General features: G+C 43.5%; 4 protein-coding genes across 6 annotated transcripts in view; 2 read left to right on the forward strand and 2 right to left on the reverse strand.

Moving 5' to 3' along the window:
* Positions 1–3278: 3278 nt before the first annotated feature.
* Positions 3279–5777, forward strand: LOC131269065 (probable methylthioribulose-1-phosphate dehydratase). Of its 2 annotated transcripts, XM_058271381.1 has the most exons (7): positions 3279–3511; positions 4281–4304; positions 4383–4477; positions 4606–4719; positions 4804–4957; positions 5031–5233; positions 5308–5777. In XM_058271381.1, exons 1-7 carry the CDS (start codon positions 3470–3472, stop codon positions 5393–5395), a joined length of 720 nt encoding a protein of 239 aa, XP_058127364.1. In that variant the 5' UTR covers positions 3279–3469; the 3' UTR covers positions 5396–5777. The 2 variants fall into 2 exon arrangements, with proteins under 2 accessions (XP_058127364.1, XP_058127365.1); XM_058271382.1 differs by lacking the exon at positions 4281–4304.
* Positions 5778–7346: 1569 nt separating this feature from the next.
* Positions 7347–9442, forward strand: LOC131269011 (F-box/LRR-repeat protein 4). Its single transcript, XM_058271320.1, has 4 exons — positions 7347–7350; positions 7435–7637; positions 7714–8456; positions 8519–9442. Exons 2-4 carry the CDS (start codon positions 7446–7448, stop codon positions 9318–9320), a joined length of 1737 nt encoding a protein of 578 aa, XP_058127303.1. The 5' UTR covers positions 7347–7350; positions 7435–7445; the 3' UTR covers positions 9321–9442.
* A 505-nt stretch (positions 9443–9947) lies between these two features.
* LOC131269348 (uncharacterized) lies at positions 9948–12357 on the reverse strand. Its single transcript, XM_058271699.1, has 2 exons — positions 11499–12357; positions 9948–10312 (listed from the first exon to the last, which is right to left on the reverse strand). The coding sequence occupies exons 1-2, from the start codon at positions 12355–12357 to the stop codon at positions 9948–9950; spliced, it is 1224 nt and encodes a 407-aa protein (XP_058127682.1).
* A 3980-nt stretch (positions 12358–16337) lies between these two features.
* The window catches only part of LOC131268607 (armadillo segment polarity protein), a 40301-nt gene continuing 38302 nt past the window's right edge, over positions 16338–18336 (reverse strand). Inside the window, exons 6-7 of one of the 2 annotated variants that reach the window (XM_058270831.1) lie at positions 17850–17943; positions 16338–17747 (exon numbers count right to left, since the gene is read on the reverse strand). In XM_058270831.1, the coding sequence (XP_058126814.1) occupies positions 17549–17747; positions 17850–17943 (293 nt within the window). In that variant the 3' untranslated portion in view covers positions 16338–17548. Of the gene's footprint in view, positions 17944–18336 lie in introns of both variants that reach the window. The other variant, XM_058270830.1, reaches the window with a different exon arrangement.

The raw sequence follows: 18336 nt of genomic DNA on the forward strand, positions 1-18336 counted from the left end.
AACATAAAGCATAAATGAGCGTAGTTCGTCGTAGGAACCACATCGGCGCATTGAGCCGTACATCGTTTCCATAGCCTCCTCTAATGTAACTAAGTGCAAAAGGTGAAAAGTTGCGCTTACTAGATTAAAATCCTCGTTCGGTCCTTTTCTAAGCACTTTATACATGTCGTTGCCCTGCAGTACCTTCTTGAGGGAAACTCCATGTGAACATACTTCCCGTAGATATTTAACCGCTTCCAGAAACTCAGCTGATAGAAAGAGCTTTAAGGTCTGCTCTACCATTCCCGGCATGTTTGGTGAGTTTTGTGTGTTTTTCAGTGTTTCTCCGAGCACTTGTATCATCCGCTGCAATATAGCAGGTATAGTGACGTCGTCCTCAGTTTTTAGCAGCATTACTCTATCCCAGTACATGCTCAATTTTTGCAGCGAATATAATTGCCTCGTTTTTCCGTACAATTTCTTCGACTGTCGTATGATGGATCGATCTTTACCACGCAGATGATGCTTCAAATCGAAACATTCTTCACCAACTGTTTCAGCTACTATTGCAACAATTGATTCACCCTTTTTCCATCCTGCCCTCAGCCGATTCGCCACATTCTGCGCATGGATGACGTGTAAATCTCCTTTTTCAATCGCAACGATTAGGCTTTGTTTCATCGTCTCGTCTATGGATTGATTTTTTTTGCTAAAGTACGCTTTATCGGATGATTTTATTTTCTTCATCATATCCTTTATCAGCACATCCTTGTTAAGTCCGTTTGTATCATTTATTTTCTTCGTTGTCTCTGCAATCCAATGGTCCTTATTGGGGAAGTTGCTTGCTTTCAATTTTTCCAAAATTTCCTCAATTAAAGGGACTTTAGCCTTGGCATTTAATAGTGCCTCTTCCTGCACAATCGTAGTAAGCTTCTTTTCCACCATCTCGAGATGGGTTTTGGTGAGTTTCAGTTGCCGATGAATCATGCGAACAAAATCAATTACATGCCGTTTGTTCACTAACAGACGAAAATGGTTTGATGCAGTATCATTTGTATTGCAAACTGAAATAAACTTCGCGACACAGAAGACAATCTCGTGCATAGGCAGATGGTTAAGGAATTGTTTGTGCTTGAGAAAGTAGAGGCAATCATGGATGATGTGCAATCGATGCAGCAACCGGTCATCAACATCGTCATACAATCGTGTATCGTATTCCGCGCTTATCACTCGCCAGCAGTCGTCGATAGTGTCGATATGGTTCTTCCACTCCGTAGGGTCCTTTACACCTGGCCAATTCCCCGACAAGTTCCGGTATGCGTAGTCCGAAAGCTTCCACTGGGCGAAGTATTGCAGCTCTTTCAACAGGACAAATTTTTTCACATTCAACTTCACGAACCCACTGGCGATGTTTTTGAACGTCTCATCCTCACCCATGTTCTTCATCGAAAGAAACAGTTTGAAAAGGTCCAGCGAATCATGTTTCAACATCTTATAGCACGCAGTTGCATCATCCAAGCCCTCCATTTCCACACCAATAAGCTGCTTCGTTAGCTCTAGATCTTTTTTTTTACATGCGTACTCCAGAACCGTTTGTCCTTCATTATCACGCTGATCAAAATCCACCAAACCACTAGCTAGCAAACGGCGTACCACGCCGAGATGACTCACGCCGTCACGTTTCACGCACAAATGCAGGGGTGATTCTCCGTAGATTTTCTCGAACTCCAATACAATCGCGATCGTCGCACTATTCAAGCACAATTCCACTTGTTGCTCATCGCCTACTGTGATGGCTTCGAAAAGAGTTTCCACTAAACCACTTTCCATGACGATCTTTTCCGCTGTGGATGATGTAAATTTACACAGAAAAGTATAAGCAAGTTTTTCTTCTTCTTCTTTGAATGGGATTTACTGCAGTACGGTTTTTGAATCCAGCTTCCTGTGCCTTCGCAAGCTAACCTGTAGACACCTGGACCTCTATTGCGACTACGTGATCAGATTAACCTTACTTCCTAACGAGCCTTTGACAGCTTGCCTTAGCCCCTGGTGGCAGTGTTATCTCAAAATTGCATGGCACGTCTAAGTCTCTCTCGTCTCCACCCGTTTCCACCTCTCATTGGCCAACACTTTTGCACGATGTGCAACACCGTTGATGGCCTAATCATAGCCTTACAGGGTTTGACAGGCCAACATACAACTGGGGCAACGTTCCTTCTAAATCGCACCTTCTTTCAAAACAATAACAAAATTGAAGTTCTAACGTCAACTGGGTTATAGATCAGCATCACGCTGTAACTTGACACGGAGGGCGTAACCGATCAGTGTCAAAAAGGAACTTGTCAATGAAATGAGCGTTCTAGACACGGCAGAAAATCATCACGCTTCTGATGTTTCATATTGTTGTACTTTTTTCATTGGAGTTTACCGCTGTAAATATTTTAAAAATCGCGCGCTTTTTTGTACGTTTGGTGGGCCTGTCAAACCCTGTAATGGGAGCACACATAGCGCGTTGGCCGCACCTATTAGACCGTTCGCACTATGGAGCGAAACGAGCATATTGCCGGGATAAAATTCAGAATCAAATGTTTTGCAATTTTTTCATTATAATATCGTGTAATACTATTATATTGTACGAAATTATGCATATTTTTAGAATTTTCTATGGGTGCATTATTTTTTCGATCTTTTTTTTATATTAATTAATATTTTTTTAAAGTTTGGTATAAAACAAACTAAATTTACAACAAAATTTCATTCAAAATATTTAAAATATAATATAATATTAAATATTCATCTGGAAAATAATTGATATTTAAAGCATCTAACTCGGACATAACGTTTCCTAACGAAGAGCTACTACCTGAATATTCTGAGCTTGTACCTTCATCTTCTTGGTTTTGAATTGGCAAGGGACTATTACTCGGAGTCCACACTACAGCGCGATTACGTTTTAATGTAATTAACCAAATGTAATTCAGTTATTAAACTCCGTTTTAATTGATATTTTTAACAAAGTCTTTTCAGGTGCCGAAACGTATACAAACCGCTCTTCAACAAGTAGGAGATGACGGAAAAATATATACACCTCCTAGGGTGGGGCAAAATATCGTCGATGTTTGTTTTAGGTTGTTTTCTCAGTGAATTTCCAATGTAGAAGCGCCAATGTTGTTTGTTACGGAATTGAATTCAAACGTCCATTACGAATGCTAGTTTTAATTATCATAAATTCCAAGATGGCGCTATGTTTACCTGTCAAATCGCTCCATATGAACCAACCTTGGGAATAATCCTGAATGTGCCGAAATTTGGTTTTGTTTTTGGTGGCGGTGTCTCCTATGAAACCGTATGCTATAGCTTAGGGGCAGAAACCCTTCGATTTGTCGAAAGAACCTAGTTGACATTCATTACTCGCTGGAGAACATCAAGCAAGGATTTTATTGGGGCCTGCTCGAGCAAGGCAAATTGTGCTTATCAGTGTTCCTTCACCATGGCATCAGGAAGGTCATCCATCTATCAGGATCTATCTGAGGTATGTTCTGCTATGGAAAACGCGTTTGAGATGTGCTTGTAGTTTAGTGAACAGAACAATTTAGGGAAAACTCTAAACATATCCACGATTTGTGTGCCTTTCATTTTGCGCGTGATACAATTGGCAATGGATTTTTCAAAATAGGCAGACTTTCCTATTTCATGAGTTTTAGTTCAGAGGCACTTGTACAGTATCACAGATACAAAGCATTAAAATAGGGTCTAAGCATTATCCTTCTGGGAGAAACGAAATAAAATATATACTGCTAATCTGTCAGCTCAAATTATAGGTTCTTAATTGCTTTTATCGATAACGTCTGTTTCAACACCAATTAAATTTCTAAAAAAGGCAATGTGAAACACTATCGTCTTGATGCGATCTCTGAGTAATGATAACCAGCTTTCTATTGAACTTAATTATCATGCAACCACGTTACAAATATAAAGATTCTTTCCTTATAAGTTTATCGATTTTTAGGGATGATGTAAGGGCCACGAGAAATCGATAGTAGATACTCGGACAGGTGCCCTGTGCTATACATTGCCCTGCATAGTAATCATTGGAAATGGAAAAATCGCACGCACAACTTCTACACGTCTTGGATGTTTGCATGTAGATAGTTTAGTTTTAAGAATGAAGCACTCCTGAATCTAATAATTACCCACACATATCCTACCAGCAGGCATTCCAAATACCCTTGGTAATGAATGTACATTTTCTTTTCTTGATTTGCCTCTGTTGTGTCCGGTTATTCTCCTCGCTCGTTTAGATTTATGATAATGTTATCAATAAGGTAAATTAAACATATTTTAGCCCGAAATGATGGCAAGAATTAATTAGTTTCCCTTCCTTAACGCTATTGTTTTAACAGGAACATCCTCGTAAGCTGATACCGGAGTTGTGCAAACAGTTTTATAATCTCGGATGGGTGACGGGCACTGGGGGCGGTATAAGCATTAAGCTAGAGTTCGTATCTTTACCTATATTCCCATGATATTACCAAGAAACATGTTGTTATCACTCATGTTAATCAAACATATAAAGTACAGCATTAAACCCTAGGCACTTATCTGGTTTATGTGTTTTACTTCAAGCGATGAGATCTACATTGCACCATCCGGTGTTCAGAAGGAAAGGATTCAACCCGACGATCTTTTCATACAAAACATCGAAGGAGATGATTTGCAAACCCCACCAGATTATAAGAAGTTTGTTATATTCGCCGACATATATATATTTTAATGATAAAATACAATTAGCTAGAACTATATCTTTTTTCATGTTATTTTAAGGTTGACCAAAAGCCAATGTACCCCGTTGTTTATGCTGGCTTACAAAGATCGCAATGCTGGTGCCGTTATTCACACTCATAGCCCGTCGGCCGTGATGGCGACACTACTGTGGCCCGGAAAGGAATTCCGTATCACACACCAAGAGATGATAAAGGTAAACAGGATAATTCTACTGTGTGGTGCTCAAAAATAATAATTTTATACTCACATTTTTCCAATTTTAATAGGGTATCTACGATTATGAATTGAATCGCAATTTGATGTATGATGAGGAGCTGGTGGTGCCCATAATTGAAAACACTTTGTTCGAGAGAGATCTTGAGAAGTCCATGGCGAATGCCCTGAAAGATTATCCTGGCACGTCAGCGATTCTTGTCCGTCGGCACGGTGTGTACGTCTGGGGCCACAATTGGCAGAAAGCCAAAACAATGTAAATAGGATGAACGATGGTTGATGGAGGTGAATGTTTGCTCCCAAACTAACGATCTAATTTTTCTTTTCCAGGGCTGAATGCTACGACTACCTATTCTCAATCGCGGTGGAGATGCATAAGGTCGGGCTTGATCCGAATGCAGTTCCGAAAGAATACTGAAAGTATGCACACGATGCTGTGTATGACACACATTCTTAAAACATATACCACTGTAGAATTTAGTGCAGTTAGTTGTTATCATGGACTGGTCATGAATTTGAAAGGCACATCTGGTCGCTATATTGTTTCAATCAAATGCACAATCACAGGGAGTAATGTTACTAGCATTTAATAGATTGTTGATCATCGAGTGCATTATAAATCCAATCAATATTATAGAACAACTGTTTTGTACGAAATATTAGTAGGATTCCAAACCAATACCGGGTTGCCTGCAACATGCCCGACACGACCAAGTTTTAATTCATAAGCACGAAACAACGGAGCGGTGATTTTATATAAACCATCTAATAAAGAAACAACCCCGATCTGATTGATTAATTTTGCAGTAACTGATTATTGTATTTTTTATAGTAATTAACTGACTTATTCGGGCGACTGTTTCGAGAATCCTACATTGGGTCGAGTATAAACCCGGCAAAAAAAAAATCAACCCGTTGATCCATAAGTTGATAACAACAAGCGAAGTACTTTGAAAAAAGTTTTGCCTATCTTATCATTAACAGTTCAAGGGTGTTTTACGAATTAATATTATTATATAAAATTGTCCCATGGCGTTTAATGGTAAGTGGGTTGGAGAAGATAACTTAGGCATGCATGGCATAATTGCACATCATTTGAATGCATACCAAATTTAACGTCCTTTATAATGTTGCTCAATTTACCTTTGCTATATATTTTTCGCACGATTTATGAAGCAAATCTTCCGGTCACGATAAGGACTGAATTGCCGTAATGGGAACAAACTACATTTCCCTTAGGTTTCGAATTTGCTGTATCTAAAAGCATGTTGAGTCAACCCGGCACTGGGGAGGTTCCGTTGAGGTATGAAATGCTTCATTTACATTTACATTTTGGGTGTAAAATTTTTAACAGTGTAAACCCGTACGGTTTTGGAATGGTTGGCCAATGAGCAATGTAGTTCAGCGTCGAAATGTCAAGTGAAAAGCGTTCGAAGATCCTTTCGCTCGTAAGTAGTCGAGGAAGTACGCCGTGTTTAAGAAGTTTACTGTGCCATTTCGTTGAGCAAATCAAACTATTGTTTGTAAGTAAGCAAATAGATATTTTATTTAGTACAACTAGACTATAAACTGCAATCAACATGTGAGGAGGAGTGTATTAGACAAAAATTGGAGCAATTTTTAAATGCTATTATAAATATAGTGTGCCTGTGCCAAAACACACATATTAAACCTTGCTAAAGTGCAGATTTCCTCCAGTGGGCCTCGAGTGCAATGTTCAAATCATTTTCCTAGTTTATTTTAATGCAAACGATACCATCCATGTAATACAGTCTATCGTTCTTAAAACTTGGCTTTTCGCAAAAGCTTTTCTAAGGTTTCATTCCTCGTAGATATTGTTGATCGATGGAAGGATGATGCAGATGTTTGCTGCTTTAAAGGTTATGTGGACAGTGCGTCATTATTGTTTAACCTAGGCTACCTTCGTCTTGCAATATGGTTTAAGAAATAATTCGAGTGGTACCAGCTTAGGCATTTGAGTTGTTGCCAGTATATATTTAATGTTGTATGTGCTGTGGATGGACATATTTCTTATAAGTGAAACATGTATTTTTCAACGCAATCTGGTTGCAAGCAAATTACCGAAGTAGTGCTAACCTGGTACAGTTTCTCTAAACAAATATTATTTATAAGGTTATCCGTGATAGGACACCAACTGTTAAACTGTTACTTTAAATAACAGGTCTAAACTTTTCTCATATGTCCTGTCCATTACGTCAGCGGAGTTGTCAGAATCGCGGCCATTGTTTTGTTTTGAATGTTGTAATTGCTGGGTATAAAAACATTGTATTGATATGCTGCGGATGGTTTAAAGGAGACTGTCCAAACAGGTAGCAACGTCGGTAATCCAAATTGAAAAATTCCCCAGAAATGGTAGAGAATCTTGACATATAGTTTTCGGATTCCTTAATTTAAAATTATTCATACGTTTAATGTATATATCATATTGTTTTCAAGCCTGCCTGACAATGCTGCAAATTCCCGGTAATCATGAGGAGTATGCCCCCTTGCCCTCGGATGTTCTACAGTACGTACAGTCGGTTCTTGGGGCAAGCGACCAGTACGGGCCGACTACGAGCATATCATACACAGCGGTTAATATTATCGGGAGGCCAACAAATTTCCCAACATACGGCGAGCACATTGATTCGTATATGCTAGTAAGGATTTGGCAAACGACCTTACAATCGGTAAAGGGGCGCGCTAATGTTTTCCACATCTTCTTCTTCGTTGCAGACAACACACGGCAACTGGTGGCGTGAAGCACCGTCGTTCCATCCCGAGTTCGGCCTGAAGAACGTACCGGAAAGCAAGAATCCACCGGTGCACGATTTCCTGGCCGTTGAGTTCGAACATGCCGTCGTACCCCGGATAATTGGCATCTACGAAACGTTCAATCCGGGATCCATACAGCGCATCTGGGCGTTCACTTGTACGAAAAGATGGGTGTTGCTGTGGGATGAACCGTCCGGTGCGAGCGATACCAACCCGACCGACTTAACGAGCCGCTTATTCTATCCGCAAATACGAAACATAAGATTCCACGTGCGGGTGCTGCGGCTGGAATTTAATACTAGCGAGCTCGATTACTTTCCAGCGCTCGATGGGATTTTGATGGTTGGCTCTCGGTCGTTGAGTTGCGCGAATGAAACTCTGGCAAGTTTCGCGGCACATGAAAGCGCGGCCCAGGTTCCTCCGCCTGGCACAATCAGTTTAATGCAACTGCCGAACGAAATATTGTTCGAAATATTTTCTTTCCTGGATATACCGTCGCTCAGCGCGGTAGAAATCGTGTGTCAGAAGTTCAATGCAGTCGCCCGCGATTCCCGACTCTATCGCGAGGTTAACCTCCGACCGTACTGGATGCAGGTGGACTGTAAGCGCATCAGGTGGCTAGAAACGCGCTGTACAGGGATACGCAAACTGGATCTCTCGTGGTGCGGCATGTTGACGGATCTTAACGCCAGGGATGTTATAAGGTAAGGCACGTGGTGATTTTCCAAACATTCGAAACTCTGCTACATTTGCTCACCTGTTGCAGACTCCTGAAAGCGTGCGGCGATACTATCACGCACCTTCGCTTGGATGACATGGGTTTGGAGTTTTCCGATGACGAAGTTTGCTGCATTCCCACGCTGTGCCCGAACCTGAGGGAAGTGAGCCTCCGTCAAATGACTATGACGTTGAATCCGGCGCTGCTCCACTTTCGAAATCTCACACGACTGAACTTAGCTCGCACCACGGTGGACACGGAGTGCCTTGTAGACTTGCTGCCTAGAAACCCGAGCTTGCAGCATCTCAATCTATCTTGCTGCATGAACGTCACCCCGCAGGCAATCGCTGCCACCGTCTCGGTGCACAACCGGGAACTGGTTAGCTTGAATTTGTGGAAAACCGAATTCATTTCGCCATCGGCAATACGGGCACTGCAGGCGTGCACTAAACTGAAGGAGCTTAACATCGGCTGGACCACCAATGGCACCACGAGCCTGGACGGGGCGATCGGCGATCTGCTGAAAGGCTGTCCCAACATGGAGACGCTCTTCCTCACCGGCTTCCGCTGCCTGCAGGATGCCGACCTGGCCTGCATCGCCGAGTACGGCCTCCAGCTGGCGCAGCTGGATATAATGGGGTGCATTAGCGTGACTGGTCCCATGGTTGAGCGTGTGCTGCAGCAGTGTAACAAGCTGCGCTTTCTCGACTGCGTCCACTGTGAAATCCCATCTATATACCTGCTACAGTGGAGCATATCCTACTTCAATGTCACCATCTGCCACGCGGACGACTTCTCGCGCGGCGTCTTTCCGTGGGATAATCCACTACGCAACCGTCCCATGAACTGACCGGCCCAATAGACGATAGAAGATGTGTCCTACATTGTTACCCATTCATTTATTTATCGTTGATTTAAAGTAATTTAACATGGAATTTGAATTACAATAAATTAGAGCATTTTTTCAGAGAACTATTGCTCATGGAACATACATCGCTTTTGGGGAATAGTTTCGATGCTCTTTGCTCGACATCATACTATTCAAGTTGATGGTATACATACATACACCATTCTTAATTGTTCAAATATTATTTAAGAGTTTGTTCTCTTCATCTTCTCCATTCTATTTTTATCGTTCGAATCATGTTATTTCATTAATATTTTATGTTTGATCTTTTCCACATCCAAAATGAAACTTATGAAACTGATTTATCTCAAAGTTGAACACATTTTCTCCCATAGTTTGTTTCGTAATACATATGGAGCGATTTCCATACGAATTAGTTGTTTAAGAATAATATCTCCCGTCTCAATCTTTCTTTTTCTTATATTCTCTGCTTAGTTTAAGGATTTCAGCACCTCATCAGTGATGATGGTTTTCCTCAGCAATGATTAAAATTTAATTTTGATTTAAGACCGAAAGCTATCGAGTGAGGATTTGGAGCAAAATTGGAGACGAAAGTGGAACCAACCCGTTTCACGTAAATTTGTAGCTGTTGATCGCGCTCAGAACCGCCGGAAGGTGGCGGTCGTCGATGGCGGACTCTCCGACTGGTGGTGTTTGGCGACGCGTCCGCTTCACCAGCACCCCCCCGGAGACGGGCGTTGCCGCCGTGAACGTGCTGTACGTGTAGTGCTTCGCCTTGATCGTGTTGATGACCTGCAACACGAGCTTGATGAGAAACACGGCGAAGGTGAGGAAGGAGATGGTCAACAGGGCGCCCTCGGCCGAGGGGAAGTCCATCGCGTGCGGGTCCCCTCCGTGCGGGTCCATCCAGCCGCGCTTCACCCGCCGCCGTCCGTGGCCCGCCGGAGCTGCCCAGAGAGCGGCTATACGTTTCTCTGCAAAGAGGCCCGCGACGGAAACTCGATTAACCGGGTTGACTGCTCGAATCATCTGAACTAATGTTGAACAAGGTAAGCGATTATATTTCAATCGCTAGAACATTACAAGCCTAGTAAAGTCACTTTCACACACATCGGAACCTGACATCGGAATTGAAGGATATCTTGTGATTAAAAATCTTCCCTTAGAACGCTGACATTACAACACTATCTAGAACTGAATTTCGAGAGGACTTCACGTACACACAGGGAAGCAAGGCTAGTAAGCCCTTAATGGGCAGGCATGACCAAACACGGTCGTTACGCCAAAAAGAAGAAGAATCGATAACAATGAATTTCGCTTATCACAGCTTCTTTGTCTATCTTTCAAAAAAAGGCATGTGCAAAAAGAGAGCTTAAAAGTCGGTCACCAAACGGCACAATGATGGAAAAAGTGCAAGCAGTTCTAATTTTGCCAGCCAAACGTAAAGTTGGACAGTTGCTTTTCAGATTTAATGCGTGGTTTGGTCAACTATTTTCAGGTGTTTTTTGATATTTAACACGTTAAGCGCTATGTGCAAATTGCACCGCTTTCCGTTCTGCCAGCAATTCGTAGAAACGCCGACCTACCTAACGGGCTTTGTCGGTCCGAGCAGACTGACGCCGGCTTACGGGAAAGAACACTGTCGGCTCTAAGGGACCGACGTAGCGCTTAACGTGTTAATATTGTTTCTGATGCCAAAGAAATCAGAAAACTGAAACTAGAGTACACTGAAACACTTACCTCAAGCGTATCGAACAAAATGAAATGTGCAAATAGTTACAGATGTTTGGAAACAAAAATTCAACGATTCCCTTACGAAATTACATTCCCGGATACCATTTTAGGGTTACAAAGTAAGATTTTAAAAAGGACGAGCTGATGAATTAAAAACGACGACCTCTTTTTGCTGATTGATAGTAGAATGATTGTAGGTGGTTGACAGGTGTATCTCCCTCATTCTATTCGTGAATTGGAGCTCAGGTTAAGTGCCGGTTAAGGAGGCTGGGTACATAATTTTTGTTTCGGTGTATCCTCCAGGATCGTTGGAAAATGTTCAGGAACCTTGCACGAACACGAAATGTGGTATGATGAACCCACAACCCCAAAGTTCGAGACTCGAACCTACGCACTGACGATTCGAATGAGAGAAAAAACACCTACCGATGCTGCTGAGCAGCTGATCCCGGAGGCCGGCCAGCGTCCGGATCTTGTCGCCGATGGTGTGCGCCGTTCGAAGCACAAAGTTGGCCTGCATGCGGCGAAGCATTTCGACGAACCCACCAAACCCGGCCACTGGGACGAGCGGCTTGCGCTTCCGGTGTACCACCGGCGACGCTGTTCCCGTCTCGTGCTCTTCCTGGTCGGAGTCGTCACTCTCCGCTGCGTTGATCGTACCCGGCGGTACGTGCTTTCGCTCGTCGTAATCGTCAAAGTCGTCAAAGTGCTCGACGGTGCCGGCCTCGGGACGTTGGACTGTGTACACACCAGGTTCGGATGGTGCAGACGCTTCGATCGATTCCTCCTCGTAGCGATTGCCGAAGGGTAGCAGTTGCGTTTCCTGTTGCTCCTCATCCTCGATCTCTTCCGGCTCCTGCTCGTCGTCGACGTCGTCGTCCGGTTCCCACGAATCCACCTTACTCGACACGTTGACCATCGCCACGCGTCGGTAGTCGTCGCCGAGGTGGAGGTCCACACTGGTCGGTCCACGCTCCCACTGTGGGTTGTTGTGTGTGTGCACTGCCGGGCCGGGCTCGTAGTCCAGCAGATCGCTGATAGGCGGCCGATCCGGGCCCCCCGGTCGCCACCGTCTCCGGACGGAGGTGCTCGGTTCGTGCGCGACGGACAGATGCGACAGCAGGTGCGGCGGTGTACTGTACCCTGTGTCATGCGTGCTACCACTACCCGACGGCTTCAGGTGCGGAATTTCGACCCAGTCCGTCCGACCGGCCGGACACCACAGAACCAACAGCACCGCCCACGCCAACGCTGGCCGCCCAACGCACACCGTGTACGCCGCCATTCCCGATGCCAACTGAACAGCGGACGCCACCGGAGATGCCAACCGAGGCATCGCTGCTCTCCGGCTGGCGGCCGTTTACCGCACCCAGCCGTGCATGGCATTGCGGGATTTGCAGCGCCGTTTAACGTGATCCAGATCGGCACGATGCGAGATAATGCACCGCGCCAGCGGAGTGTCATTTGTGGTGCACTCAAACTGCATTCGCCTCGGAGGACATTACCATCCGTCGACGAAGCGTATCGCCGGTAGGGTGAGTCGGGGCATAACCGTCAGGCAAACAAATTATACCGCCCATTGCGGTGTGCACATTATTTGCATGACAAAATAAAAACGACGATGGAAAAGGCCTTCAAGAAACAAACACATTAAGTGGAAGATGAAGGTAATCAACTAATTCTACAATCTTACGTCCCGAAGCTAATGTTTCGAAAGCAATTAGGGTGAAAATTCGTTGTGGACCGCTTGCAGGCACTGGGATGCTCTGGTAAAACTCCTCAAACCGAACGATGTTGTGTAAATATCTGCATGGAGGGCTTATCATATAGATCAGGGGTTGGCACTCGTTTCTGGAAACGATGGAAAAGAACCAAAAACCGCGGGCAAGATACCGATGTTTTAATGTTTGTAAAATTATGCTAACACATTTTAAAATATAATTTTAAGAACAATATACATATAATACAAGAGCATATTTTATAGTTTAACCATTAAATTTGAAAATTATCTTTGTTGAATTTTGTACATCTTCAACATGAATGTACGTTCACTGTACTTAAAATTAATCTGTTTTATTGTAACTAAAATTAACCAGCAGTCAAGTTATTTTTTCTGGCCTACGCTCGGTCATTTAAATAACTTAACTTTGGGATGTTTTGAATATTCTAAACCATATTCTGTTTATTAAATTTAATTATATCGAAAATTGCATTCTGGGAAAGTAGTAATTGTGCATGCAAAGTTAACATGTTATTTTACCGCTTGGACGAGATTCACGAGAGTTAGAAATCTAGAATCTAGATTTTAGATCTGATATGCGACCGAAAAAGCCTTATAGAAATAAACGAGGAAGTTCCCTCGGTATTCAATAGTTTCAACGTACATTTCAAGACGATAAACGAGCGATATCGTGAACCAATTCGATAAAAATGCTTGATTTTTTGTTTGTTTTTAATAAAATTTCTTACGGAGTGGATAGCCCATCAGCAAATGGACCGGATTCGGGCCGTGGGCCAGGACTTTACCGACCCCTGATATTGATGCGTGGCCAAACGATACTATACCTACCAACCTTACATTTTTTGGAAGCTGAAAAGCTATTTCCAACACTGTGGAAACGAGCCGCCCTGTTTACATTGCATTTTCCAACGAAATTGTAAATTAACTATGGCCTTTTCTATCAAACTAAACAGTGACTTGTAGAACTAATTGGAAACCAAAGCTTGTTGCAGCTGAACATGCATTGATCAGGGAACATAACACTTCAAGAATTACAAGAAATATACATACATCGGGGTCCGCGACAGCCGAGCGGTAGCGCCGGTTAGAACATCGGCCCATGAGCGCCGGGGCTCACCACCTCGACGGCGTGGGTTCGAATCCCAACCGAGACCGGACCCTCCCCTGTACGAGAGGACTGACTATCCACGTACAACAGGGAAACAAGTCTCGTAAGCCCTTAACGGGCAGGCATGACCAAGAGGTCGTTACGCCAAGAAGAAGATACATACATCGGCAATGTAAATTATGAGAATTTTAAACTATACTTTGTCATGCGATAATTTGAAGTTCTTTATTCTACACGTTTGACGAAAATTAATGAAATAAATTAATAATTCTTTACGTTCGTTTTGCGTTGGTAATTTTTCGAAGCGAGGATGAACACGCTAAAGAAGATTTGAACAACCAATTTACATCGATGCGAGCTTTCGATTGGTTAACGAAATGCGTGAGAAAGCCACAAATTTTCATTTACAAAACCAATAAATAAAACTGAAAGTAAAATCATAAGTGGTAATTTCAAAAGTAAGTTGTAATGGTTAATTCAATTTAAAGTTTAAAAGTTACTGTTGCGTTAAAACCTGGAAAATAAAAAGGATAGGACAGGTTTTGTAAAGGTATAACCGTCGCAAGAGTCAACCAAAAACCGATAAAAGGTATGATCGATACGTGTTACTCTTTGCGCCCTTGAATCCCCTATCAAGAATACGCGTCCTTTCAGCTCGTACGCTTCGTGTGTGGTGAAAGTTAACCCGCGTTTAAACTTTTAAAGCCGTCACACCACCACGTTCTACTAACCATCAGTAATCCAACCAACCGTTTATGGACAATTACTGCATCGCTGCTGCACTCTTTTTTTAAAGCTTCGTAGCTTCGTTTGAAGCTACTATCTTCTTAACAAGAGAGAAAAAGCATAGTGTTTGTCGAACTGCTTGTGAAATAGAAAGCTATAAAATAGTATCTATTTTCTGGATCATTATTTCTTCTGATATTATTTGCATGGAAAATGTGTCTTTCAGTGTAGGTACGCTATGCAAAGATGTATAATTATTTACGGCTGAACTAGGGATAATAATGCGACTAACAAGCAGCTGTGATATAGCGCACAAAGAGGAAACAACACGCAGTCGCTCGTTGATTTTTCCGATATTTTTTTTTTGTTTTTTGAATTCCGTTTTTGTGGGTTTCTTTCGTTTATTATACCTTGTTCATATATGAATGATAAAACATTGATTATATCGCTAAAAATCCTTGCTCTAACTTTGCCTCCTTCGCGCTACATCCGTGGGTGTGTGTGTGTGTATGTCTGTGTGTACGAGTTGAAATGTTCTTGCACACTTCTTGTTGCATTTGCTATGCTTAGTAATATGCTTGCTGCTTCTCGGCGTGATGGTTAGTACTTGTCCCGCATCCCGTATTCGCGCCCCCCCCCCCCTAACCAGGTCCTTCCTGCACCATTTTCCGATGCAATTTCCGCACTTGTGTTGTCGGTGTGTGGAAAGCGAACCGGGAACGCAAGGCGAAGGGCACACGGAGTCGAGGGCGAAGCAGGCCAGGAATGGAGGGGTTGGGTCGATGATGGTTCAAATTTAGGCTATGTATCGTGGGTTGCACCGTTCCAATTCCGTGGGTCGGTACGATTCCTTCAAAGACTCGATTGCGGACTCTTCCGGAAAAAAGGGTGAACCGTACGCTGCTCATATCCTGGAAGTACTCTGAGGTCCCACTATCCCAATCGAAGGGATAGTGCCAGAGGACAGGGCACAGAGACAGCAACGGTGCGACGGAAGGGGTGTCCTACTAAACTGATTTTGTCTTTCGCCTTCCTTTCCCTATCGCAAGAAACGTGTGTGAGGGGGTGGTGGTGGCTAGGGGTGAGTAAGCAGCTGTCTGGGATCTCTAGTCAACCTCAAAACAGAGGCGACGGGGTACACCGAAGGGTGGGCCGGAATTTTCTTTAAAACTTAAATTAGAATTATTTAAACAAACGTATAGATGTACGAAAAAAAATATATGGAAGTAGTAGTATGTAAGTATTAGTACTAGTAGCAGTAATATATTTGTTTTTATAAACCGGTTTTGCAGGAATATGATCGTGCCCGTAGGGAATATATTAAAAACTATGCTATGGATGATACACACACACAAAAGTGGGGAGGGGGGGGAAAACTTAAACGAAACCAAACGGAATCCTCGCCAACCGCTGCGCTCTACTTCTGGGCATTCGGCGGTTCACTCGATCTTCATCCTGCCTTTCGCACACCAAGGAAACCGTTTCGTCGGCGCTAGGCAAGGTTATGTTTCCATAGCATTTTATTTTTTAATTTTATTTTCCACCGAGCGCGGCAACTCGTTCAGGGGGGGGAGGGAGAGCAAGTCGTGGATAGTTGTGGAGCTGGAGAAGGGGGTGGGGAAGGCATTACATCAAACGGTTCGTGTATGTGTTTGTGTGTGTGTTTCGGTTTTCATAATTTTGTTGTTGATGTTGTTTGGAAGCACTTAATATTTATAATCATCGTATTATAAAAGTTGATTCTCTTATCCTCCTGATCCCCGGAGAGGTTAGCTTTTTTCATCTTTTTATACTAGAGTTATAATGTTGCTCTATCGATCGCTCTCTTTCTCTCTTTCTGCCGCATTGTTTCACACATACGCCCTCTCCTGCTGCTTCGCTGGCTATTTTTCCAGTACATTGTTAGTAGTTTCATGCATTCATGGCCCTACTCTAGTGCTCCTCGCGAGCTAAAGTGTTGCAGTTGGGAAAGAAAATAATAGTTTTTTTTTTTTGTTTACTATTCCTCCCCGGGGGGACGGAGGGGCATGATAAACAATATGAAATGGTCGAAACAAGCATATAAAAAGAAAATATATAAACTCGCCCATTGTGTGACGACGTTTCCATGCATAATCATTGCTAATGTATGGATCAATCTATTATTACTAGAGACGGTACGTGGCGGCAGCCATACGATACTCGTTTTACTTAATATTTCTCGTAAGTATGTTTCCTCGTGATACACATTTGCCATTATTCGTGGTTTATCAGGACGTGATAGTACAAGATAGGGAGAGAAACAGGAAGGAAAAATGTATCGATACACGTGAAACGGTGTACACGGGTTTCTACGCGTAGTAAGAATCGCAATAATCAAAGGGAAAAAGAGATAAAATAGCATATCCGTTCGATGACGGGTTGTGTACAATCGTATCTTGATGTTGAATCTGAATTTCGCAAACCGCTGACGCACTCTACTGCATTATGTGAAGTTGGACGATTTCAGCAACATGCGGCTGATTTCCTTCGCGGGTGCCTTCGCTGTGTTTACTCCTACAAAGACCCGAAGGCGATAGTTGCGATTGGTTGCGACACAAGGCAATGTAAAATGTAAATGTAAAGAAATCGTAATTGCCCCACACACTAAGCATTTTCGTAGCGTATGCTTGCTGTGCTGGTGGCGTGTGATGCTTGTTAAAATTTTGCATTCGATAATTCGTGAAACGAGAGCAACGGCTGCGGTGCGTGTTCACGCTGGGCGAACAATGTTTCAACGAGCGGATTAAAAAAATGGCTTACAAGCTAGAGATAGTTAATGAATCAATTCGCTGCCCCGCTTCAGAAAGCAGATAGTAGGACGGCCAATGGGCCGCTCTTTCGTTGCCCGCTGGTTGCCGTGGCCTACCACCGTGTCCCCGCTTAGAGATCGGTGTCGTACCAGGCGGCGACCTGGTTGTTGTCCTGCGGCGGCGACGGCATCACGTCCAGATGGTCGAACGTCAGCTCGCTCGCGTCCATCTCGCCGACGTCCATGTCCATGCCGTACGGGGAGGTGGGCTGGCCGGACGAGGACATACCGCTGGCTCCACCGCCCATCACCACCGAACCACCCGCGCCGCTACCGACCGACTGCTGCTGCTGGTGTTGCTGCTGCTGTTGCTGTTGCTGCTGCTGCTGCTGCTGCTGCTGTTGCTGCTGCTGCTGCTGCTGGTTGCCGAGCCCGTTGCCGGCCGGACCACCGTTGCCGACGCTGCTGCCACCACCACCGCCGATCTCAAGCCCCTGCATTGAATCTATCGGAAGAGTGTCGTACCCTGGGCGAACGGTGAAGGTCGTGAAAGAAAGCAAAACAAAAAAGATTAGATGGAAAGCGGAATATTATTGCAACAATGTGCCACACTACAATGTACAAACGAAAATAACTTAACACTAACAAGACCGGCGAACGAATAAAAACAAAGGAAATATAAAATAAAGAATTTTGCGCGTCTGGGGGAAAACATATGTCTAGCAGTACGCAGTACAAATTGAAAGAAAAAGTGAACCAAGGTGGAGAAAAAAACAAATCAATCAATCGAGTAAAACCATACACAAAGCGAACCAACTGAAGTGGTTGAAACGATAACTGATGGATGCGGAACTACAAACACAAGATATCGTAAACTTCACACAGTATAAACCAAGAGATGAAAAGCTAGTTCGCACAT

The sequence above is a fragment of the Anopheles coustani genome, chromosome X (genome assembly GCF_943734705.1).
Source record: "Anopheles coustani chromosome X, idAnoCousDA_361_x.2, whole genome shotgun sequence".
Taxonomy (NCBI): Eukaryota; Metazoa; Arthropoda; class Insecta; order Diptera; family Culicidae; genus Anopheles; species Anopheles coustani.